This window comes from Lissotriton helveticus, chromosome 6, assembly GCF_964261635.1.
Source record: "Lissotriton helveticus chromosome 6, aLisHel1.1, whole genome shotgun sequence".
NCBI classification, from domain to species: Eukaryota; Metazoa; Chordata; class Amphibia; order Caudata; family Salamandridae; genus Lissotriton; species Lissotriton helveticus.
The window spans coordinates 1,700,062,321-1,700,088,882 of NC_136067.1; the positions used below are offsets into that span (position 1 = coordinate 1,700,062,321).

The 26,562-nt window shown below is 45.2% G+C and overlaps 1 protein-coding gene across 13 annotated transcripts in view; it reads left to right on the plus strand.

The window, feature by feature from the left end:
• The window catches only part of LOC144763708 (uncharacterized), a 2,434,724-nt gene that overhangs the window by 261,574 nt on the left and 2,146,588 nt on the right, over positions 1–26,562 (plus strand). For 12 of the 13 annotated variants that reach the window (XM_078649561.1, XM_078649562.1, XM_078649564.1 and 9 more), the window contains exon 3: positions 6,834–6,893. The exons of the other annotated variant lie outside the window; for it this stretch is intronic. In XM_078649561.1, the coding sequence (XP_078505687.1) occupies positions 6,834–6,893 (60 nt within the window). The remainder of the gene's footprint in view (positions 1–6,833; positions 6,894–26,562) is intronic. 13 annotated transcript variants of the gene reach the window in all.

Consider the following 26,562-nt stretch of genomic DNA (forward strand, 5'->3'; position numbering starts at 1 on the left):
CCACTCTTTTCACCCTCTTCATGGAACCCCTCACCCTCATTCTCAAACAAGCTAAAATCAGTTATCACCTCTATGCTGATGACACCCAACTTTACTATAAGATCAAGCTGATGTCCTTCATCTGAACGATGCTCTGTCCAAGATCCAATTGTGGTTCCATTGCAACCACCTGAAACTTAACCCTATAAAAACTGAAATCATCTTATTCTCTCCCAAAAACAACTCTCTCTCTATTCAACTCTGGATTTCTGACATCAAAGCCCTTAACTGCTCTCTCTCCATCTCCAACTCTGTCAAATCTCTCGGCATCAGCGTCGACCTGACCCTCAGTCTCCCACCCCACATAAAAAATTCGGGCAAAGGTGCTCTCTTCGCTCTACATCATCTAAAAAAAATTAAACCCTTTATTCCTGCTGATGACTTCAAATCGGTGGTACAATCATTGGTCCTGTCTAGAATCGACTACGGCAATGCCACTCTCACCGGTACCCCTAAATCTCACCTTGCCCCTGAACCTTGCTGCCAGGCTCATCTCTGACTGTACGCGCTTTGAACACATCTCTCCCATCCTCAAAGACCTCAATTGGCTCCCTATTGAAGGTAGATTCACCTACAAGACTGCTTGCATCACACACAAAGCCCTCCATCAAAATACCCCATCCTACCGCTCCAACAAACTCCACAAAGCTGGTTGTTCTAGATCATTGAGGAGCACCAACGCTCTTGTCCTTGTCCCCCCTCTTTTAAAAAAGAACTCTACACAATCTCGATCGTTCTCTGGTAACGCACCCTCCATCTGGAATGTACTCCCCAAAGAACTATGTCGTAACTCCTCCTACTCCAGCTTCAAAAACGACCGCAAACTTCTACTACTGGGGTCCTTAAGATATTGTCACTGGCTACTACCTACCTCCCTTCCGAACCTCTTTACTATCTCCTCTTTTATGTGTCTTCCCCCCCCCCCCATCCCATCCCTTTCTCTCATTCGGGCCACCCCTGCCCTACTTCCCAGGATTTACCCTATTTCCTACCCCTGCTCTCTCCTTCCCCTCTCCCTCCCTAGTTGCCCTCACTCTCCGGCCCTCCCCCCTCGTCTCCCTCTCTCCTAACCTCGCATTCTTCCTGTCCCTTGCAAATTTCTCTCCATTCAAGTCTTTTATATTTCTATTCTTTTAATCGTGTCTGGACCCGGATGTATGACATTACAACGCATGCTTTTACCATGCATGCCTTTACAACGCGGTTTTTACAACGCATGCCATTACAACGCATAGCGCTTTGGGGTGCTGGATAGTGAATAGTTTAATTTACTATTCCAACTCCAGTCCCCGTGGATAGTAGGGAAGGTGTTGGATAGTAAATTAAATCTATTCCCTATCCTAGAGCGCCCCCCAGCGCAATGCGTTGTAATGGTTTTGCGTTGTAAAAGTTGCGTCGCAAAGGCACTGCGTGGTAAAAGTTGGGTTGTAAAGGATGTTTCCCCTGGACCCTGATGTACTAAGACATACTGTAATTTTTGTTCTTTACCTAGCCTGTATTACCTAAATACCTGTAAAGCGCTCTGATACTCTTGGGTCCAGCCAGCTCTATATAAAACCTTTAAATAAATAAATAAATAAGCATCAATCATTTAGATACAATAAGGGGCAAAAAACTTAAACGAAGAAATAACCTTAATTTGAGTCTATACCCCGTCCAGCATATGACAAGTGCCATAGGCTATAATTCAATTGTAATAGGGCGGATAGGACATTTGTCATTTTTGTGAGGGATTTCCCATCTGCCAAACTCTAAATAAGGGCCAACGTGTTTTACTTACACTCGTACGTGCTGATCTAGAAGTACTGAGGCTTTCCTTCCAAATAGCATTCATGCCCATGCAGTTATACATTATGCTTCCTGTTCTATTTTATTTCGTTATTGGATCTAACCCTTTCTTCTTCAGTTGACAGCACAGCAGAGTAGAGTTATCAGAAATGAAGAAGAACAATGCCCAAAGCAGTTATAACTTTATTGCACTGATTAAAAAAAAAAAGAGAAATTATATTGGTCTTAAAATTAGGCTGAAATTGTTGACATTGAATTAGGTTGAAATTGACCATGAAAATTGAGATGAAATTGAGCATGAACATTTGCCAGGACAGTCAGCACGTTATTCATCAGGAATTCAGAGGCTTGGTGACAGCATTATTTTCTCCTCTCCCTCTTGCTGGACTGTTCAGCATACAGGAGCTGCTCTGCTTGGGGGGCGGGAGAGCAAGGATGCCATGCCATTGAATATTTAATAAACAATTTGTATATGGGCCATGTTGGCCTTGACATCTACAAAACCAAAATTAAAAATTACAGTTATTACTGTACTTAGTGTGGAACCTTGATGGTAGGCTAATTTATTCAACTTACCAGCCTGAATATTACTTTAATTGTACCTATCTTCCTTACAATGCCTCAGTCCATGCATCAAGGATGAAGCTCCAGATCAGAGGTGTGAAAAACTTTGCTGTTGTTAAAAAACCTGTTTTGCGAATTGGCCAATGGTGGGGTTTGGAGTATTATTTAAGTATTTATAGTTGCAGAAAATTGGAAATTCCCGTGTAGGGATTTTCCTGTGCCTACTGAATACATACCTTCCATGGCACCCAGTGGTGGGAGCAGGCAGCAAGACCACATTTTCTGCTTCTCTATATGTGGGAACAGGAAATGGTGGATGGATGTGGAGGATGGACATCTTGCCTCCTCATCCACATTACCTGTTTAACAAATCGGGAAAAACTGAGCACCTTACATGGAACACCAGTATGTGCCAGTGAGGGCAGGATGAGAGCAGGCCAGGTAATACAACTGGCTGGTGAGAATGCCAGGCAACACTGTGTGGGAAGTAGGCTGGGATACAGGGCTGGGATAGTGGGACCTTTGGGCAGGATGTTTGGGACTGTGTAAAACTGTATGTCAAGCTGAACACTGTGGCCAGAATTATAAATATGAAGAAAATGCTTCTGGAGAAGAGGCTTTGCCTGATGAAAGGGTCTTGGGCGATGAAAGGCATACTTAAGACAAGGTTTATGTGCTGTGGGTATCCTCTCCCACCATAAATATGGCTTCACTTCCCATGGGTTCCATATACCTTCTGTGAAGAAGATATAACATATTTTTTTTAACAGATTTTATTAATCAAATAGCACATTTGTGTCAGAGCTCTGTAACCCAGAAACTTCTGTATAATAAATGGAATACATTAAGACTTTGACATTTTCATATGAGAACAAGGAGAGTGAAGTGCAATGCAGGTGAAAAAAAAGAAAAGGAAGAAAGTAGAAAACAATCTTAACCCCCCGCCCCTCCTAAAAGCCTCCCCCCACAAAGCACTAACAGCCTCCCAGGAACAGCACAGCAATAAAACCTTCCTCACTGTGAGCAATTTTAGCACACAAAAACACAAATTCACAGTTTGCCCCAACATAGGGAACCCTAGACTGGATTAAGGGGCCCAGTTGCAGACACCGGCTCCAGCACCAAGCCACAATAGTCCGCCCAACGCTTTCAACTTTTAAAATGTTTAAGCGGGCACCCTCTTGCAATTAAGATGGGAAGCTCCAAGCCCATACAAAAGTCCAGGCCATTCTTCCATGCGGACAATGAGGGTGCCACTGGAGCCTTCCAGGCCCTAGCAATGTCTCTCTTTGCCGGAACAAACCCAACAACGTGAGATGGCGTTTGTATATGTTGCCCCCAAACCCATCCATAACATGTAGGAGCACCAACTTTGGCCAGTGGGGAAGGTTCCTACCCAATACCTCAGAGAGGTCATCACTCCCCTCCAGAATCGTGTCATGGAAGAACAGTGCCAAATTGTATGCATCAGGGTACCCTCCTCCCGTTCACACCTGAGACACGCGGGCAGGCTACTAGTTCCTGCAGCCCTCAACCGAGACCTTGTGAAATATACCCATTGTAAATATTTAAACTGGACCAGGCGCAGTCGTATTGCTATAGCTGCCCCCTGCGGGGCAGCTAAGGCCTCCGTCCAGTCTTCTTCATTAAGAGGGCCAACGTCTCCTTACCGGGCCCCTCTAAGCTTCTGCAGTGTAGGAGAGCAATGAGTAACCAGGGATTGGTAAATCTTAGAGATCTTATGATCCTGGAGATCCCCCATGAACACCTTTGCTTCTATCGGGCTAAACTCCGCCAGTGACTCCAAATCCTCCAGGCTAGGGGCAAGGCCATGCCGAAACTGGAGGTTATTTTTAGAATTGAGTTTTCGGCATGTGGAAGTCCTTCTGTAGATCTTGAAAAGACTTAAGGACCGGCCCTCGCATCACATCCCCCAGGGTAGAGATACCTATACTATCCCAGCCACGGAACCCTCAAAGTGGGACTACAGATCAGGCAATGAAGTAGTGGGCATTAAATTTAGGGTTGAGGAGTACAATATCAGAATTTCTGCAGATGAGATGATACCATATTCTCACTAACCAACCTGGAATACTTCGTCCTTCCAATATTTGTGCTTCTATACCAAAATACTTTGACAAATTCTTGGTCCTCCACACTAACTACTCAGACAAAGGTATATGCCAGTTTACAGACATGCCCCTTTCAGAGTGACTTGCATTGGTAAAATAATCACAAAAAAATAAAAAAATGTAACCCAAAGTTTATAACCAAAATATAAATATAAATAACATTATTAATTTTAAAAATCAAATAAAACAGTATACCCGAATATATGGCCAGTGATGACAAAACATAGAACAACCATTCACTATCAATATGTATTTCTTAATCTTTGCATGTGTGTCCATTTTTGGGCCATATATGGCCGGATTTAAGCCACATTTTTAGAATAAAAACAAGGAGTTGTTTTAAAGTGATGGGTCCAACGCTTAAATGGATATTAGCCACTTGTACTACTCTGGTCCATATTCCAGTCCATCTTTTCTGCTACTATGTCACTCCTGAAAGAGAGTGGCCATATAAAGAGTCTTGCTCCTGCTCCAATAGCTACAACTGAGAAGGGTTTCCGGGAATAATCAGGAAGAGTTATGTGAATTACTGAAATGGCCAAATGCATGCAGAGACATTTGAAGTCATGGGAAAAATGATCAATTGTCAAGGGCCCTGGCTTTCCAAGTGGCCATTTGATAAAGTGGCTGAGACAGTAAGAAGAATGTCTGTCCCCTCTCTCTCCATCTACCTGGCCCAACCCAGAGTTGAAATCACCCCCTCACATTGCGTCACTTCAAGAGGATCTGGGGCCTTATTATAGAAAGTGCTGAGGGGGTGCTCCAGGCATGTGCGCCTGCTTTGTGGTGTGCTCCTGGGGCACTTTGGTATTACAGAAACGGCCTGCAGATGCTTGTTTGACCCTTTCTTCAATACAGATAGCGCTGGTGCACATCTACCGCCAGCACCATCACCATCACCATCACCATCACCAGAGGGTGTTAACTTATTAAATCAAACATGGAAATCCCTTTGCCTTTGCGCCCGCACCGTATTATAGACGCAGATAAAAAGAAGCTGTCAGGAGGTGCATCAGTGCACCCCTGATGGCTGCCCTCTGGAGGAGGAAAAGGGGGTTCTATTTAACCCCCAGATATCCTCTTGCAGGCAAGTGCAGACACCCACTGCACCCACCTGCAAGAGGATCTCTCTCGCAGGTGAGTTGCCACCTGCACAGTGAAACACAGAGCAGCTGCTTCAAAGCTGCTCCGTTTTTTACTTGAACGTGCTGACCTAAGGGTAGCACAGGGTCATGGCTGCCATGGGAACAGCGCATTTAATGTAATACGCTGCACCTGTTTTAGTTTCAGTGCTGATTAACCTGTGGATTCAATGTACTTCCGCATTGGTGCTAGGTGATAAAAAAGAGGAATATGCATGACGTAGTGGGTAATATACACTGTAAGTAAGGGCATTGCCACTGAATAGGATTTGGGGAAAAGTGCACATTTAGGGACTGGTACTATAAACACATGTTTTAGCACTATTTTGTAAAGAGTTTATGAAAGGGTAAGGTTGAAATCATTATTATTTTGAATCAGAAGGGCTTGAGTTAGCTGAAAATAGCGAATAAATTGAAAGTTGTTTGAAACATAGTGCCCTAAAATATGTCTTGGCCGGGGCCCCAAACATCCTTAAGATGACCCTGACGGCGTACCGTTTTTAGGTATGAAACCTCTGAGAACAGGTTTAAGAAGAAAGCCATTAACATTAACAAATGGAAAGTCTATGGAGGTGTGCACGTGACATAAGGCAGAGACCTGGAAAATGATGAATAGTCAAAGGAAATACAGATGCCATTGATTACAGGAACCGTATGTGTGGGCTGTGCTTCTGTTGCCATTTGTGTTCACCTGTCCTTGTTAATACTCGGTTTAAATACTGAAAATGCTGGTATTTGCCATGATGAGGAACTTTGTGACAGAGGAAAGGATGAATCTACCAGTATAATAGTTATATCCTCATAGCAATTTATCCACAGTTCTTCTGAGATGTAGATGTTGTGCTTGTCAAAGACTGAATAGTGCTAGGGAAGCACTGCACAACATGATGCATACAATTATATAACACATTATACGTATTTGATTTTATCCCAAGTTGGCTTCCAATTTCCTGCCCTTCGAAATGTTTTCAAAGTAGTTATTTTTTGTATTCTCAAGAAGTTTGACACATTTGGGGTGACAAATGACACATTGTGAAAGTGAATTAAAATAAGTAGCTGTTGGGCCCTTCATGCCTAACTGTGATGGCTTTAGTACTTAAATCTGACTTAAAAGGAAAGCCTGTTGCCATCCTTTTATGACTAAAAACGTGTTTTTTAATCATTCCAGATACATTGGAATATGTTGAACAACCTAATGATGCTTCAATATCCATCAATCCATTAGAAGGTGCGTGTTTTTACCATAATTATTAGAGGGAAACTGAAGTGTTTTATATCTGTCCTCCCCCTTCTATATAAGACTATTCCTTCTTGCAATCCTGAAACAATGTGGCACTTTAATGAAATAGTTACCTGCAAAGCTAACTTGTTTTATTTCTTGATATTGCTTCAAGTACGTGTCAATTATAATCATTACACTGAGTAAGGTTGTGTCCTCCCCAGCTCTGGAGCATGCACATGACCACACCACACACAAAGCTCTGTAACACAGGTCTTTATTCTTCGGCATGCAACTGTTAACTGAACGCACTAGGTCATAAACTTTATCGACCACACCCAGATAGCTCCCAACTTATTACGTACCTTTGTAAGGAGTCCGCTGAGGACCACAAGGGTCCTTCTGCACATGATCACATGACACTACATCTCCCCCTTTGTTAAATAAAAAGTACAGACAAAATATATACATTAGAGTACCCCAATGAGTCAGGTTAAGGAGTTGCACTGCCACCTGGCATCGTAGATGTAGACTCAGATGCTTTACCTGGGCACTCAGGTGGACTTGTCCCACTCATGACGTCTGCAGCCGACGAACATCGTCTCTTGCAATGGACTCTCCGGGACATTGATTGGTCACTATATATCCTTTATTTGTCACAACTATAAATGGTCAGCATCAGTCAGAGCGTCCATCTTGTGGTTCTGTTTTTGTTTGACTAGTACTTGGTCTCCTTTGAAAACCATGTCCTGAGTGCATCTGCGGTTATCTCAATAGGCCTTCATATTGCTGTTTTGAGAAGTGTCCGTGACACGAATCTCATCAGTGCCTATTACTCGGCTTGGGGTACATTGTGATAACTTTGTACCAATGGCTCTCAAATAGCAAGGTGGCAGGGCTTTCACCTGTTGGAGAATAGGGAGTTGACTGATTATCACGAAGGCCTAGACACAAGGGTGACCTGAGATTGATTCCTTAGGGCGCAACGCGCTGAACCACTTTTTTCAGGGTGCCTATAACTCGTTCAACAATGCCATTTGCCTGTGGCCAGAGAGGTCTGCTTTGCTGATGCTTGAAGTTCAATCTACGAAGAAAGTCTATAAACTCTCTGCTATTGAAGGATGGACCATTGTCAGATTTGAGAATGAAGGGAACACCCCATGCTGCGAAAATATTATCTAGCATCTCTATGACTTTGTCATTGGTAGTCTTTGAGAAATCTTCCACTAAGGTAATACATGAGTACTCATCAACAACTACCATGAGATGATGTCCATTGTTTAAGGGTCAAAAGAAATCAACTGCAATTTTCCCCCGTGCTTTTTTAAGAAGGTAAGACATATTTAGCGGATGCTGTGTTGTCTTGGGAAATAAGCAATCACACTGGTAACAAGCTATCAATTCCTTCTCCACTCATTTATCAAGGCAAGGAAACCACACTGGGTCTCTGTGGGCTCTCTTGGTGACTAAAAGGCCACGATGTCCTTCATTTGACAGGTCAGTGACTTGTTGCCTCAAGCTCTCAGGCATGCGAATTCTCAAACTTCTTAGTACAATGCCTTCTTGAATGAAAGAAAGTTCTCAGGCACATTTTTTTACTTTTGATACTCAACGTCATCTGTGAGAGGTTGATTATGCTTTCTTCATGATTGTGTTGCAATGATATCATATCCTTGAGTGTGTCTCTGTCTGTGTAGGTAACATCAATGATCTGCTAAATGGATAGAGCTGCAGGGGTGTTATGTTATATTATTTAATTTTATAAGGCACACAGCTACCCGAGGGATTTCCTGGCGCCAGCCTGGTGGGAAAGGGAGAAACGAGAAAATTACTGATTAAATAGCCAAGTCTCCAGTCTTCTGCGGAAGTTGCCGTAAACGGTTTCCTCCCATAGTGCGATAGGAAGAGAGTTCCATAGGGAGGGCCCAAGGAAAGATAAGGACCTACTGTGCATCTGAGTGAGTTTTTTTGTTTTTTTATTTATTGGGTTTTCACATTGTGCACAAAGACAAAAAAGCTTTCATAACAAGAACAGGGTAAACAAACAACATGTGGCCTGCTGTCCTTATTACCCATGTGCCCTCAGGTACAATCATTTTAACCTTTACATGTGTCACATTTAGACTTGTATAAATATGATGTTTATCCGTCCTGCCCTTCAATTGGCGCAGCTTGATCTCTTGTACGTAGATAGTGCACTAGCGGTGCCCAAATATCTTTGGATCTAGAAGGGGCTGGCAATTCCTCTGCATAAAGTTCTAGGTTCTCCTTACAATACACCAGATCTTTTAGCCAGTGCTCTGGTGTTGGAGCAGCAGTGCTTTCCCATTACATTGCTACCCTCCTTTTTGCTAACAGCAGTGCAATTCTAATAAATTTACCAGTTGCACCCTTTAGGTGCAGTGTGAGACACAAAAGACAGACTTTTGGGCTACATTGTAGGGTTACGGCAGTCATCATCGGAAGCCGGTGTGTTACCTCCGCCCAGAACTCAGATACCCACCCACATTCCCAAGCTAAGTGCATGAAATCCGCTCCCGGAGTCTCACATCTCTTGCATGCATTATTTTCCTGAAGGCCATATTTATGTAATCTGGCTGGTATATAGTAGACTTGATGGAGGTATTTGAAGTGAATGATGCGCAAATTGCCATTCGAGGTAAATACGCTAGTAAGATGGCAACAATAATCCCATTCTTTCTGTTTGATTTGAGGTTGAAGTCTAGCATTTCATCGAACAAGGCTCCTATCCTCAGTAACTACCTTTTGCCTCTCTATATTGCTTGGTGATTAATTTGTGCCATGTAGGGCTGACCAGAGGCATCTGCAAAGTTTGCAATGTCAGCGGCTCCTCAGGAAAAGTGGGCTAATGTGCCTGCATCGACTTTTTGAGCCTATACAATGTGAACAGGAATAGCTGCGACTTGTTGTGTATATATTGCATCCCCTCTTTCATGAGGAAGCTGCCATTCCGGTACAAGTCCTGCATTTTATCTATACCTGCTAGTCTCAGGGTGTGCATAGCCCCTGCCTCACGTGTGACCAATAATGCTGCATGATGTGCTAGTGGGAGCAAAGGGGCATATAATGGAAGTTTCTCTGCCAATTGACCTATAGTCTGCCAGGCCGTGATTGTAGTGTCTATAGTGTTCATTTCCTGCTTGGGAGTCCCCCTTTGAGAGTGCGACAGTATGTATCGTAATGGGATTGGATGGGCATCACCATCTTCCACCGCCACATGTCGTGAACTTGGGTCAGCAGACTCGATAATTCTCGCTTCGGTGCTTACTCTAATCAGGGGTTCCACTCGGCAACTCTGGGCATTAGCTTGCCTAATCTCCACAACGGCCCCATCAATTCCGGGGATGCCTGGCTCCACCTTGGGGACTCCCAGCAGGGACCATCCCATAGGGAAAGCCAGGACGGGTTCCCCAGAGTTATACAGCGCCAGGAAACCTACGGACGGGTAGCAGTGCGCTTTACAAGCTCAAATACATTTACATTTACATGAGGAATGAATTCATGATGGCTGTGCCAGTAATATGCGTATTGCGTCTGCGCACAGAGGTAGTATAGATGCATGTCTGGTACGCTAAAGCCACCTTTATTGTAAATGAGGGTAAGTATGTCCCAGCTCACAAGGGTTTTTTTCCCTCCCCATAACAACTTCACCAACAGCAAGCATAACTTTATTCAAAGAATTGATGTGCCAGTTTTATGGGTATGCTGCTGAACAGGTCCACGAATCAAGGTAGAACAACCATCTTAATGAGGGCTATGTGATCCGCTAGGGATAACAGCCTCCCTGTCCATCTAGCAACCTGTTGTTCCAACGTGGTACAGGCAGCACCGTAGTTTACTCTTACAACTAGGTCCGGATCACAGTGAACCCATATACCTAGGTATTTAACAGGGTCAGCAGACCCCACCAAAGGAAACTCCAGAGAGTGGGTAACAGTATTCTCGGTCAGGGGCACCACTAATGATTTATACCTTTTGATGCTGATCCTCGAGAGGAACCCAAATCTAATGTACTCCTGTAGAATTGGCGCCAGGCATGTCTGCGGCTCCCTGACGAAAAGCACCATGTAATCGGCATAAAGCGATATGCCTACAGGCCGATGTGCAAAGCGCAGAGCCGCCTCCCTATGACATTGTCTAATGCACGCCAGCGGCTCTAGAATTAATGAAAAAAGAAGCAGTGATAAATGGCACCCCTGCCTAGTCCCCCTGCAGATCCGAATTGGATCAGATGTGAGCCCGTCTATCCCGACATGTGCCATAGAGTCAGTATACAGCAACCTCACCCATCTACTATAAAAGTCAGGGATCCCAATACGCTGCAAGATACGAAACCTATAGCTCCATTCGATAGAGTTGATTGCTTTGGTCGCATCCAGCATAACTGCAGAGGCTTGGAGTTCGGGGTCAAGGACATATAACATAGCAAAAATTGTATATAGGTTAAGTGACGTGGACCTTTCTGGGATGAACCCAGATTGGTCAAGCAGGACCAGCATCGGCATTAAAGGTTGAAGTCTAGTAGCCAGGATTTATGCCCAAATCTTTGCATCTATGTTAATAAGTGACAATGGGCGGTATGACTGGCAGCGGGAAGGTGCTTTGTCTTTTTTCAAATGTGTAATTATCAAAGCTTCTCTAAGGGTTGGCGGCAGCCTGCCCGACTCGTAAGCCTCTTCATACATGTCTAACATGTGTGGGATCAACTCATCCGCGAAATCCTGGTAGAATTCACATGTGAGGCCGTCCGGTCCCTGTTCCTTCTTGTTTGGCAGAGAACAAAAAGCCTCACGTATATCGGCAGCCTCAATGGGCTGACATAAGAACTCCCGCTGCCCAGTTGACATCCAGGCTCTTGCGATATCTGCTAAATAGTCATCTAACTCACTAGGATCAGTTTCTCCCTTTGAGGAGTACAGTTCAGCATAGCAGGTGCGAAACTGCAAAAGTATTGCCTGCGGGGAGTAGTAGCCTTTCCCTGTTTCATCTGTGATTTTTTAATGACATGGTTATCAATTCTAGACTTTATCTTGAAGGCCTGGTTGTGCCTTGGTCTGCCTCCTTCGCTGTATACGTGAGCCATATGTCTCTAAGACAGATAATGCACCCTCCCTGCCTCCAGCTCATTGTATTCAAGAATTAAGTCTTTAATTTGAGCCAGTGTGTGTGTGCGCATGGGAGGACCTCGTAATCCCGCACACCGGGATATATAGAGTGAGCCTGACAGGGTTGGGATCTGATAGGGTTCTAGGTAGCGCATCTATGGCAGTTAAAATGTATTCGCCCCTTCACTCAGCAGCCAGTAATCCAGCCGCAACCAACTGCTGTGTGCTGTGGATGTGTGTGTGCCTTCTAGCTTGTCAATATTACGAAGCCGCCATGTGTCTATAAGCCCTAGCACAGCCATCCAACTGTTTATAACTTGAGCTTCCTTGAGTGACTGTCTGCCCTGCTTACTCGATTCATCTTTGCTGGGGTCCAAATGTGTGTTCAGATCCCCACCCAATATAATTTCAGCTTCAGGCAATCTCGCAGCTCATTAAGGAGACCTGCATAGAACCCTAGCTTGTCGGTATTGGGCCCATATACATTTACCAGAGTTATAAATAAACCAGCTAATTTACCACGCTATAGCATACCACCCACCATCATCTGTACCGGATTTGATCATTGTGAATGGGAGACCTTTTTTTACGAGTTTAATTACCCCTCTTGCATATGATAAATATGAAGACGCTAGGTGGTACCCAGCCCAATGTGAGCCCATCCATGCTTCATTTTGTCTCGTCAGGTGCTTTTCCTGGAGGAGAGCGACCTTAAAGTTATACCTGTCCAAGTAGGCCAGTACTTTTCTAATTTTTGGGGGGAAATCAGCCCGTGGACATTCCATGTCATACAGGAAATTGGTTCTTTATCCACCTATTGCATGCAAGCTACCTAGTGACACATGTATTGCATCCATGAGGGAAGGTAAAGTATTAAACAACAGTTGAGTCCATGAGATGCTGCAGACCACATAAACAATTCCACAATGCCCTGCCACCCACCCACTCCCCACCCACTTCAGCACCCCCAACTTGCTAAAGCCATCCCAAAAACAAATAAATAAACCCCAATTACCAAACATAATTCACAAATAGATGCGGGGTACACCCATGTGGTGAGCGCCAGAGCACATTTAAATCTCCCAGATGAAAAGGAAGGTGGCCGAACAGCTTAGCGGTGCCTCCTTCATCTGCCGGATAACTAAGCAAAATAGGGTACATTTGCATATTCCTACTGGCAATAACACATTACAGTACTTACAAACCAGTAAGATAATAGCTGGTCTGGGGTGAAACAACAAAATCATTGAACAGCCAGCCCACCCGTGTGACCATGTGGCTGTGTATGTCTCATATGACCAAAAACCATTTCTATGCTATTCTATGCTATAGGACCCAATAGATATAGTAGTTTGCATAAGTCAGAGGCGATCAGTTCTCTTTCTAGTACTGCGTGCCAGAAGCATCTCGCCTGCTTCGCTTAATGGATTTTGCATATTCGAAAGCTAACTTGGGATTTGTGAAAATGTTTGCTTTACCTTCTGCACCAATGCGCAGCCGGGCCGGGTATAGCATAGCATATGGAACATTCTCCGCTATTAGCAATTTCTTCACAGGCTGATATTTCCTTTTCGCCACCTGGAGCATGGAGGTGAAGTCCAGATAGAAAGCCAAGTTATTGCCTTGATAATTTTTGGTGCCTTTCTCCCGGGATATACGTAATATTGAATTGCGGTCCACGTATTTCAACAGGCGGGCAATAATCAGTCACAGTTGGGCCCCGGGGGCCGGACGAGCAGCCAAGGAGCGATGAGCCCTTTCCACAATCAGCATCTGAGACATCTGCTCCGCTCCAAAGATCTCTTGAAGCATTACCCCGACATAGGTTTCCAGTCTCCCACTGTTGGTCGATTACGGCAGGCCAGTAATCCATTGGTTGTTAAGTCGAGACCTGGCCTCCAGGTCTTCGTTTTTAGCTTGAGTGACGCGAGTACCATCTCCATGTCAAGGGTCTTGTAGACCACGTTATGGAGGCTTTCTTCTGCGTCAGATATGTGTTTTTCCGCCTGCCCCAATCTGGGGCAATCCTTATCTAGTTTTGCAGACATGTGGTCCATCCTGATATTGAGAGCATCAATTTTGCCATCTAAGGACTGCAGACTGCTCTGCATTGCAAGGAGCGTTGCCTCAAGTGACCATGGGCTCCCTGAGGGAGCATCAAGCTCAGAGTCAGAGGTAGCTCCTTGCTGTGATTTCCCAGGCTTACGCAGCCCGAAGGTGAGGCGTGATTGCTTTCTGTCTGTTATGCCCATATCTGACCCATTGTTCACTGCGACTGTGATCAACAGTCTTGTGTATGATATTGACCCTATGTCTCTCCGTTACATTGAGCTTTCCACTTGCAGCCGGGGGTCACGTTTTATCAAGAGGTCCATCAGGCAGCACCCTAGCACGGCACAACAAACGGGGCTGGAAACAATGCACACAGCAAACGTACCAACCAGTGTCGCCCATCAGAGATTCAGCAGGAGGACATGGCACGACAGCCCAGGCTCAGCCTTATAAGAAACGCTCACCGGCACCCCACAGAATTGTCTATGTAATCAAAGCCAGAAGGTCAAAGCGGTTTACACTGTTCCACGATTCCCACATTAATGTTGAAGCTCACTCTGGGGGGCAGCAGGGACACCCAGGTGCTAAATCCACAGTGCAGGTGACCACCATTTATAGCCCGAGTCTCAACAATATGTCCTCCACCAGCTGGCAAATTTGCGTTTAACCAGCAAAGGCCCAGACATCCATGCAGCACTGCGCCAGGCGATGATCACTTCCACAATGCCTCACATGCATAGGCAATGGGGACAAGTTTTTTCTCAAGGCGCCACCAGACAGGGCCCCCCGCACACAGGGAGCCGTGCACTGATAGCTCCGCATAGCTGACCAAGCGCAGCAGCGTACACTTATCTGAGGCCTTGGTCTCACAGGTCAGTCCGCTTCGTCCTCCGCAGCATCAGGGGGTCCCACGGGGCTCCGCAGCTGCCGTACAGTGCTCAGTATCACCCCTGCTGGAAGGGAAGGGGATCGCAGTCTGGCAGCACGTCGCAGTCTCACCCGGCCTGCCGCTATCCAGTTCCCAGCAGGCTCCGCCGGGCGTCGGGAATGACGATGTGGTCACAAGCTTCATGCAGGCGCCGGTAGCATGCTCTGTTCCACACAGCATTACCCGACAGCCGCTCCGCCCAGATCCATCAGAGGAAATCACCTGCTCACAAGGCCACCAGGTGATGGGGACAAGTTAATTATCAAGGCACCATCAGCCAGGGCCCTCCGCACACAGGGAGCTGCGCACTGATAGCCCCACGCTGCTATGCCAGCCCAGCCAGGCACACCGCTCGGGGGCCCCGGTTCTCGTAGGTCAGGCTACTTTATCCTCCGCAGCGTCAGGGGGTCCAATAGGGCTCCGCAGCCACGCACAATGCTCAGTATCACCACAGCTGGAGCAGAAGGGCCCACAGTCTGGCAGCACGTCGCTGTTTCACCCGGCCTGCTGCCAACCAGTTCCCTGCAGGCTCCACCGTGTCGGGAACAGCGATCGAGTCACAAGCTTCGTGCAGGAGCCGTTAACACACTCAATTCCACACGGTGCCACCCCGACAGCCGCACCGCCCAGGCCAATCAGAGGACCTCGCGTACTCACAAGGCCGCAATGTTGCTCAAGAGGCCTCAGCCGCGGCGGAGCACAAAAGCGTGTGGCTGCAAGCAAATGCCGCTCCTCAACCGCTGTTAAGCCACCCACAGTATGTTAGCAGCATTACCCTCTGAGCAGTAACTGAAGGTGTCCTGAATACTCGCTAGGCGCCAAGCCATTGTTTTAGACTTAGAAGTTTTAATATCTCATTTTAAATACCTCATTGTTGAATTTGCTGATGTTGGGGGAGCTGTGTTAAAGCTCAGGGGGGAAGTTGTGTTTTTATTGCCTACTGCACTCGCACTTTTTTGAGCAGCCATTTCCTGGGTCAGTGCTCTAGTGCCTGGACCCCTGCTCTATTCTGGGCTACATAAGCACCAGATGACGAAACCGCGCTGCGGATGTGAGCAGCGGGAGCGCCACTGGCACGCTGAAGGCACGCCAAAGACAAGCCTGTCTGCGCCCGTCCGCGCCCGTTCGCACCCGACCGGGGCCAGACTCAGGTCCAGAAGTTTAGTTTCTCACAGAAACTTGGCTTAACTCAGGCTCAGAGCCCAATATTGTCCAATCCCTCCCTCCTGGCTATCTAATTCAGAGGTTGGATAGAACGACAGACAAAGGTGGCGGTATCGCGATTATCTATAAAAACCACCTTAGCTGCCGCATGCTCGGCAGCCCACTAGCAGACTGTGAGAATTTTCACTTCTCAATAGGATTCACTCATATTCTTTCTCTTTGAAGTATCCTTATCTATCCATTGCTGCTTGAGGTGGAACGCTTCGGGAGGTACTCCGGTCTTCGTATTAATTGGCATAAATCTGAGATCTTTCCGCTCACCCCTTCCACTGCTCGCTGGGACTGCCCGTTCCCGCTGGAATGGAATACAGACTCGGTGAAATATCTGGGTATCCACATTCATCTAGAAACGGTATCCATGATTCGTCTTAACTAAGGGCGAGCGTTGGACTTTCTGGAGGATAATATTGCACGGTGGATTCGCCTCCCTATCTCTATGGCCGGCCGTATCGCCATAATTAAAATGATCATTCTTCCCCGCTTTCTGTACTTATTTAATAACATACCGGTCCCGCTCACTCGGATTTTCTTCACGCAGCTCCGCTCATTGTTGTTGCGGTTAGTGTGGGGGGATAAAAGGCCGCGAGTTTCTTGGCGCATTTTAATGCTGCCTTATGAGCGAGGTGGCTTTGGAGTGCCGGACTTTTATATTTATTACCTGGTCGCGCAGTGCGCCTATGCACACCCTTGGTTTCACCCGGACGCTCGGATCCCGTATTTGAGACCTGAAGCAGACTTGGTGCTGCCACTTACCCTCAACTCGATCTTGCCCGGAGGCTTTCCGCGCGACCCCCTTGACATACAAACTGTGTCCACTACATCGTGGGCCTGGATGCAGGTGCGTAGACTGCTCCAGCTGGACGTACTGTATTCCCCGGCTCTTCCATTACCTAACCCTCACTGGCTCCCCATCACTGCGGAAGCGGTGGTCTGCAGAACGCTGGCCAAATACCAGCTCACCACAATAGGAGATCTGTTTCCGGACGGACATGTTTTCTCTGTGTCCGAGGATTCACGGTTCACGGACCGGACATTTATGGATTCCTTTGTCCTGACCAGACTGAGGTCCCTGCTTAGAGCGCAGTTTCCGTCGTTCCCATTGCCGCCGGATGAAATGACGGCACTGACTTTTCTACTCCAGTCGCAAACGGGAGCCCATATGGTCTCCAGGTTGTATGGACTTTGTGTGGCGGCCCTCCCGTCTTCGGATGCGAGGGTTCGGGCGGCGTGGGAGCTTGATTTGGGCGGCCCCATCACAGATGCCCAATGGGATGCCTGTTGCCGCTCCACTAAAGAGGTCTCTATTAACAGTAGACACAAACTAATTCATTTCAAATTTTTGAGGCGACTGTACTTCACTCCGGCGTTTGCCCACACAATCGATCCAAACAGACCTCATCACTGCCCCAAATGCAAAGCTCCCCATGCCGATTTTGCACATCTCACATGGACCTGTCCGAAATTGCACACTTACTGGCTACAGGTACACCACACTTTGGGAGACATTCTAGAGTGCGAACTGCAACATAAGCCGGAAATTGCACTGCTTGGCTATGTCGCAGAGTTCCCCCGGGCCACGCGTAAGCTTGCCGCCATAGGTTTCTTGCTGGCGAAAAGGGAAATTGCTTTACTTTGGGGGTCCAGGCGAATCCCTACTTCCGTGAATTGGATGCGCAGCCTTGCCCAATGTAACACCAATAGTGTGGAATATTCTACCCAGATTCCTACAGCCTCACGCCCACTTGACATATGGGGCCCATATCGACAGTATCTTGGCAAGATTACACGGGATACACACTCCCAGGCTGCTAGCTCAATTGTCCCAGAGGGGGTGGGCTAGGTGATTGTAGCTGCACCACCAGTGCGCTGCCTATTGGGGTCTGCAGGGCTTCACGTCCACACACCGCTGGAGTGGGTTATGAGTGAGCTGCTGATTTTGGACTGTGTGCTGCTTGGGGCCGGGGCGTCTCCCTCTTCAGTTCCCTTGCACGCCTTGCCCCGGATGGGGTGCTTGCTTCGCCCTAGTCCTTATGCTTGTCGTTTTAATTACCCTCGTCTGCCTATGCCTCTGGTTATGCCATCTTACTAGTCACTAGGTGTATTGCTTGCCGCTCTGTCTGTCATGAAGGCTCACTTGTTTTCGTTTTGTTTGTAACAAGTTGTATCTCTTTATACCGCATGTGCAATTTTCCTTCAGGTATGGAAAAGTGAAAATAAGAATCTAGAATGTGCTACACTACCTGTAATGTCATTGGTCCAGTCATCCATGTACTTCTTTTGTATAACGATTATTAACGTTTTTATTGTCGACAAATTCTTGTGTATTTGTATGCTTGCACGGACCAATCTGATGCTAATAAAGAGATTTAAAAAAAAAAAAAAAAAAAAGTATCCTTATCTATCGCCCGCCCCGGCCTATTGGCCAATTTTCTAAATCATTATTGGAAACTGCCGCCAATTTTGCTTGTACTGCTGCTAATCTCACTCTCTTAGGGGATTTTAATCTGCATTTTGACGATCCTACTTCCTTGACCGCAACAGAATTGTCTCATAATCTTGCGGCCTATCAGCTTACACAGAAGGTCCTGCTCGTGACCCTCGTTAAAGGACACCTCCTCGACCCCATTTTTTCTAACTTGGAGGAAATAACTGGAAAATAACCCATTCCTTTACCATGGTCTGATCATTTTTTGATACCTTTTTCCTGGACCCCGACAAGTGTTGCTCCCCAAACTCGGCCAACATGAGCCTTGTCCCGTCTTTGGCCTAAACTCCCCTTAGATAAGTGGATCCTGGAGCTGGAAAGGGCTAAACCAACCCCGGACATCAATCCAGTTGCTGTTAATGAAAGATTCAACAACTGGATAGAGGGCACGCTTGACCAGGTCCTTCCGAAAAAATTGATCCAGATGAAAGGAGGGCCTAATAAGACGGCTTGGTATTCCCCCAAACTTCGTGAACTAAAACAGATATGTAAAAAATTGAAAGAGTCTGGAGGAAAGATTTTTTCCCCAGCAAGAAATTGGATTACAGGGAGGCCATTAGAACATATAAGGCAGAAATCAAAAGGTCCCAGGCCTCCTATTACGATGAAAGGATTTCCCTGACCGCCAATTCCCCATGGGAAACCTTTCGAATGGAGAAAAAATTACTTAAAGACCCCCTTCCTCCAGACGTACCTGATGTATCAGGTCATCGCTGCAATGAACATGCAGATTTTTTCTATAATAAAATTCAAAACATCTATTCATCCTTCCCCCTCGATTGACAGCTACATCAATCTCCACCATGAGGACACTGGCCAATTGACAGGAAATACTCATTAGAGGCCTTTCCCCTGATGTACCTGGAATCGTTCCAGGTCATTTTGGCACTTGTTAAGAGTGGGTCACCAAAAGACCCAGCTCCACACAATATTCTGAAGCAGGCAGCCGATATAGTTGCCCCAATCATCATTGATTTGATCAATGCCTGGCTCTCCATGGGCATGGTTCCTCCCCTGTGGAAAAGAGCAATGGTGAAATCTCCTCTAAAAAAAAAAAACTTGGACCTGGATTCTCTGTGCAAATATTGTCCTATCTTGCTCCTCTCCGGGATTAGCAAGATAGCGGAGAATCATGTCAACCTCACACTCTCTAGGTTCCTGGAATCTTATAACCTTCTCCATTCTCTCAAACTGGCTTTGGCCCGTTCCAAGGCACTGAAACTGCTTTGTTAACAGTTCTCAAAGAATCTAGAAAGATTCTTGATGCAGGAGGATCTTCAGCTGTGATTCTTTTAGACCTCAGCGCAGCCTCGGTTAGGTCAACCACCAAATTCTGGTCCACTGACTCAGAGGTTTGGGGGTGACCGGTACAACCTTAACATGGCTGCAATTGTTATGTGGGAATCTAGGACCCTAGTGTAATTTTCACGATTCATGCCCATATATAGGTATAATTCACCCAATCCTTACATAGGCATAGGAATCATTGCCTCATTTAGTCTTAGCCTGTGCAGCCCAAATACAGCATGGCTACTTCCACTAAACTCCGAGAATCCACAATGATTTCTTGGAAAAACCAGCCTTCAGCAGTCAGGGACTTCCCCCTGCTTGAATACTAATTTATCCAAGAACTCCTGGAGTTTTCAAGGAACTGAGGCACTAGTGACGATATTATGTCCAATCTTAAGTCAAACTCTGCACCTTCAAAGTATAAATATACCTACATTTGACCAGTCAAACACACTGTGGTTTAGGAGCAGATCGACTAACTACTTGCCCAACACCCTGCTGCTGCAAGTGCCGAAGGAAGCCGACCCTCCAACTGACGCACTGAGAAGACGCTGTCTTTTCTCCTGCTGAGAAATCCAGCTCTGGTGTTTCCAGGCTGCCCTTGCAGGTTGCTGTGAGATCGAGTCCTGAGAGAGAGATACAAGACCTCTATCATTCTAAAACCAAGGTACGGAGCTGATTAGACCCGTAGAGAATTCTTGGAACAGATCCTTGGCAGAAAATTACTAGACTTAAGCTACACCACACTTACTCCTCCCTCGTACTAGACTTAGGTTAGGTACACCGGGGTAGGTGTATTTTAGAAGCACCAGTTGAGTACTTTTAGCCACTATTTTATCACTGTATGTATTTTATGTATTCTATGTTTATAGCTTAGAAACCATATCATGCTTTTACAGTACTATTTTATAATACTATTTGTATTATATGCATTGTACTTCTTAACCAGCATTTCAATTGTAGCAGTGCATTTCTTATGCTTAAGAAATAAGACTGTTCAATAAATACTTTTATTGAAAACGCCTATCTCTCTATTTCTAAGCAACTCTGGTGAAGCGAAGCGTGCACATCTGACTGAGTGAAATAGCCGTCTATTGTTTCCGCGACTCTAGAGATACGTTTCATTCTGGGGAAACAAAGTTGTCATGTTATATGGTTGTCAGAGACTAATCCCTTCTTGTACTTTCGATAAGGTTTCTAGTGACCTCTGAGCTAGCTGGCACTCACAATTAAGTCTAATATATTCGGCAGAGACCTAGTCGACATAAGTCCTACGTCTCAGCCGCAGGATATATTATTCCAATGCGCAGAGCCTATTGGGAATATAGGAACTACACTACATGGCGCCCAATGTTTGGTAAGGCGATAATTTAACGCTAGATACTAAAGTAACTCAGTCGTGCTTTTCACACAGACCCTTTTTTTCCGTAAAAACTCCAAAAGACGTCTGGAGTGGGTGAAAGGATAATATCCGCTAAAACTGAGTAGGGAAAAAATCCTATGTATTAGTTTTGGTTTGTTCAATGCTGACGGATACAGTGTTCCAAAATATTGTGCACCTAATCTTTGTTTCCTTGAAACTTGTTCTGCAAACTATCAGCCGACTAAAATGGTGGATAGTGATCCCGAATTAGAGAGAGCTGCAGCAGCAGCTCAAGCGGTCTTAGATGACGCTAATATCATAGAAAATAATACGGATGCTATACTACTCCCGGTAATTGTAAGGAAAAGTATAACTTACAAATTAATAAACAATGGAGTATCAGCAAGAGGTGGCAGAGTGATCTTTGTCATAGAGCCCCATGAAAATCGGCAGACAGAGGTATTCTATTCATGGATTCAGTTTCCAGCAGCTAATGCGGGAACACGTGAGTTCCACTACTACAAAGCAGAGGAACCTCCAGCGGAATACGTTCCTTTCGAGGACATTGAAATTCCATTAACTTACCAAGAGCATCAGCTCTGGTTTAAAGGCGCCCTACAACATCAAAATCACATTACCAGGCTCGGTCTACGAGGTCACCCAGACATTGAAAGGATGTCAGATGCAGAATTGTTAGCTCAGCCAAACAGTTAATTAAAATACAAAGACAATTGGTTCAATATGTCATGGGGACATTAACAGTCCAACCAGCTGTAAGAATCCCTCAGCACACCCCTCAGCAGGGGAACACAAACAAAATCACACCACAGACTATACAGTCAGTCATTGGTAAACTACCAGCAAAACGAGAACAAATTCGGTTCTTGTTAGCACAAAAAATTACTAAAATAGAGGCAGTATTTCCTGATAGTATGCCTCATGAGAAACACAGGATTCAGACAATCTGTTTATCTATGGGGATTGCACCACACGTAGAGGATAGTGACACTTGGGGCAGAGTCTTTGCTTCAATCTACACTAAAACACATGGTGTTCTGTCCATGGCGGTAATACCAGATGTTCTAAGACAGATTCAAAATGAATACGGTCCAGAACCGGCTTTAAATCTAGGTATGAAATTACTGAAAGATTTCAAACAGATCTTGGCTATACTATTAGCCAACATTAGAGGTGAAGCAGCATCAGTGGCAATCCGCCAGAAATTAAAAGAAACAGACATTACTGAGCAACCTTATGAGCTTGCCAGAATTATTGAAAAATCCTATGAAGAACTAGGTAGAGATAGTTTGGGTGGGAAACCACTAAAACCACAACTAACAGAGGATCCTGAAAAAACTTTTATAAAAAATAATCTCACTACTCCTAAAAAGAAGTGGGAGAACACTAAACAAACGCTTCCTAGAGAGAAGCATTCCCAGTCCAGAGGAAGATCTCCTCAACGAGGAGGTAGGTCTCCCCAACGGGAGCCCTCTGAAAACAGGTACAACCTCAGAAATAGGGATACTTTAAGAAAACCTGATAGATATCAAGATAATGATACACGTTCCTCTCGTACCTTTCAGACTTCACCGCAGAAATCAGAAAGAAGAGGATGGTCAGAACAAAAAGAAGAACGTGTGAAGTCCAAAGACGAACAGCACGTTCCAAAAAATAAGAAAACTCAATTCCCCAAGAAGAAGGTAGCAAGTGTAAAGATCAGACATGCCGAGGATTCTGAGGACGTAACTCAAGAACGGGGAATGGGCTCCCACAATGCTAGACAGCGCAGCAGAAGTAACCATAGTTCGCAAGATCCTGAGGGGGTCATCTGGAGATAGTGGACTTGAATGAATGCATTCAAGTTGAAACTGCTGACACCAGGGTTAGTGTACCCCACAAGTTATATGAAGTAATACTCCGGATGGCGGGGAACATAACTAGAAAAATAAAAGTTCTCTTCTGGGACAAGCTTTCCAAGGGTTATGACATACTTCTAGCTGAAAGAGACTGGCCACCTGCAGTTGAAAGGGAGTGCCCACACGCGAATAGATAATTATGCCAGCCTTCTCAAATCACATTCCAATTCATAAACAATATACATATGCCAGGAAATGGGCAGTGGCCCAAGCCCCAGCATTATATAAAAATCATGTAGGATGGGATGAGGATTCTCCTCATCACAAAATCCAGTTAAAACATCAACCTACTGCTCATAGGCAGTATCCAGTCAAGCAAGAAGCTAAAAAACAAGTCAGGGAGATCTTAGATCAACTTGAATATCAAGGGGTGATTGAAACATGCACCTCATCTATGAACAATCCTTTGTTTCCTGTCTCCAAGCCAGACAATTCATATCGTCTAGTTTTGGATTACAGACACCTAAACTCTTGTTGCAAAACTTTTGCAGTACAAAATTCACATAGTGCAGCACTAATGAATAACATCGTGCGCAAAAAATATAAAACCACATTAGACATTTCAAATGTTTTTTACTGTCAAAACATTGCACCGGAAAGTAGGCACTTGACCGCTTTCTCAATCTTGGGGACACAGCGACAATTTTGCCGTCTCCCCCAGGGATTCAAGAATAGTCCAGGGTTATTTTCAGCCAGAGTAACAGAAATACAACATATGTACGATGATGAGGCATTATCTTATGTCGATGACATATATCTTACAGGCGAGGATTTGGACGTGCACTTGAAAAGAATGAACACCATAATACTTGGGTTCGCTTCTGAAGGGTACAAATTCAATTTTAAGAAATCACGAATTGCCCACCTCAACGTCCTATTCTTAGGATACGAGTTGTCAAGTGAAGGCAAAAGTCTGGCAGCAAACTTTCTTGAGAAATGTGCGCTGCTCCAACTTCCAAAGACGCTGAAAACATACAGTCAATTCTAGATTTCCTGAATTTTGGAAGAACTTATGTTCTAAATTACGCAGAAAGGGTTAAACCTCTCTACGAACTAATCAAACCTGATTTCAAACCAACAAATTGGGCTCAGAAACATACAGAAATTTTGCGTTCAGTACAAACAGACATATTAGCAAAAACACAATAAGATACACGCAACAATGCACGCAATCTCGTGATCCTGACCTTTAATGAAGGAGAAAAGGTACCAATTGCATTCAAATCACACTTGTACACACAAGCTGAAATTAAATTCACTTCAACAGAAAAAATTCTAACAGCGGTTCAAACTGCAGTAGCAAAAGAGAGAACTCTTGCGCAGGGTAAAAGCATAATGATCGTTACACCTGTACCTGCCTTAGAGGCAGTGACGAAAGCGAGCATTCCAAATGCTAAACTTTACATCCATGATGGATACAATGGGTTAACTCTCTTGCTGCAACAGACGTTGAATACGTTTTTGACCCCTACTTGAAAACACAAGAATTCCTACAATACGAATGTCCTCTGCCGACCGAAATTCTGCCTCTAGAACATTACGGCTGTATAATATATACAGACGGATCAGCACAGCCCGCAATTGGGGGTAAACAAGATTATAGTGCTGCGTGCGCGATCGTTAAAGGTCGTTGGCGCGAAGGTAGATTCAGACCAATGGGCACTAAAACTCAATCACTCGCAGACTGTACAGCTCAGCGAGCTGAACTACAAGCTTTCAAGATGGCGCTTGAAAATACCGATCGCGAATTCCCCACACTAATAGTGTGCGATTCGTATTACTGCGTACAATCTTATAATGAGTATCTACAGAACTGGGTTCAAAACAGTTTCAAAGATGCAAAAGGTGGCACAATTAAGCATAAAACGCTTTGGGAACAGGTTTCACATACCTGACCTTTAATGAAGGAGACAAGGTACCAATTGCATTCAAATCACACTTGTACACACAAGCTGAAATTAAATTCACTTCAACAGAAAAAATTCTAACAGCGGTTCAAACTGCAGTAGCAAAAGAGAGAACTCTTGCGCAGGGTAAAAGCATAATGATCGTTACACCTGTACCTGCCTTAGAGGCAGTGACGAAAGCGAGCATTCCAAATGCTAAACTTTACATCCAAGATGGATACAATGGGTTAACTCTCTTGCTGCAACAGACGTTGAATACGTTTTTGACCCCTACTTAAAGACACAAGAATTCCTACAATACGAATACGAATGTCCTCTGCCGACCGAAATTCTGCCTCTAGAACATTACGGCTGTATAATATATACAGACGGATCAGCACAGCCCGCAATTGGGGGTAAACAAGATTATAGTGCTGCGTGCGCGATCGTTAAAGGTCGTTGGCGCGAAGGTAGATTCAGACCAATGGTCACTAAAACTCAATCACTCGCAGACTGTACAGCTCAGCGAGCTGAACTACAGGCTTTCAAGATGGCGCTTGAAAATACCGATCGCGAATTCCCCACACTAATAGTGTGCGATTCGTATTACTGCGTACAATCTTATAATGAGTATCTACAGAACTGGGTTCAAAACAGTTTCAAAGATGCAAAAGGTGGCACAATTAAGCATAAAACGCTTTGGGAACAGGTAGTTCTTTTACAGAAAGAACTACAAAAGACTCACGTGATTCATACACTGAGTCATCAACGTGATGGCATTGACGCTGCAGGGAATTCATTGGCTGATGAAGCCGCGAAGGCAGCTGTGCAAACGGCTTCCGTAGCTGCGATTACTCGGTCAAAAACTAAAATAGACCGCGACATAATGCAAGCTGTCACTGCTTCAGTTAAAGACAGTGGTAAGACACTCCCGAAAGGCTTTCCATTAAAGTACTCATATATAACTGATGCGAATAATGTTCCTTTTGCTCGAATCCCTGGAGTGGGGGATAGGGCAATCCCAAACATGGAACATAGGTTCGGACTAATCGTTGCAGCACATGAAGGACTGGCCTCTGCACACGCAGGAATTTCCGCCACAGTATCATTATTAAAACAGAGATATTGGTGGCCGCGCATGAGGAAACAAACTAGAAACTATGTTCTAGAATGTGAAATCTGCCAAAAAATTAAAGTTTCTACAGTGAAGCGACCTGCACAGACGCCCCTTCGGATTTCAGATATCCACTAGCGTGTGTTTATCTGGACCACTGTGGTCCCTTACAAAGGGATGGTAACTATAAATATATCATGGTCGCAGTGGATTCCTGCACAAGATTTATTTGGATTTGGCCAAGCGCTTGGCTGACGCCAGAACTGTTATAAAGGATTTGCGAGTCTTTATCGG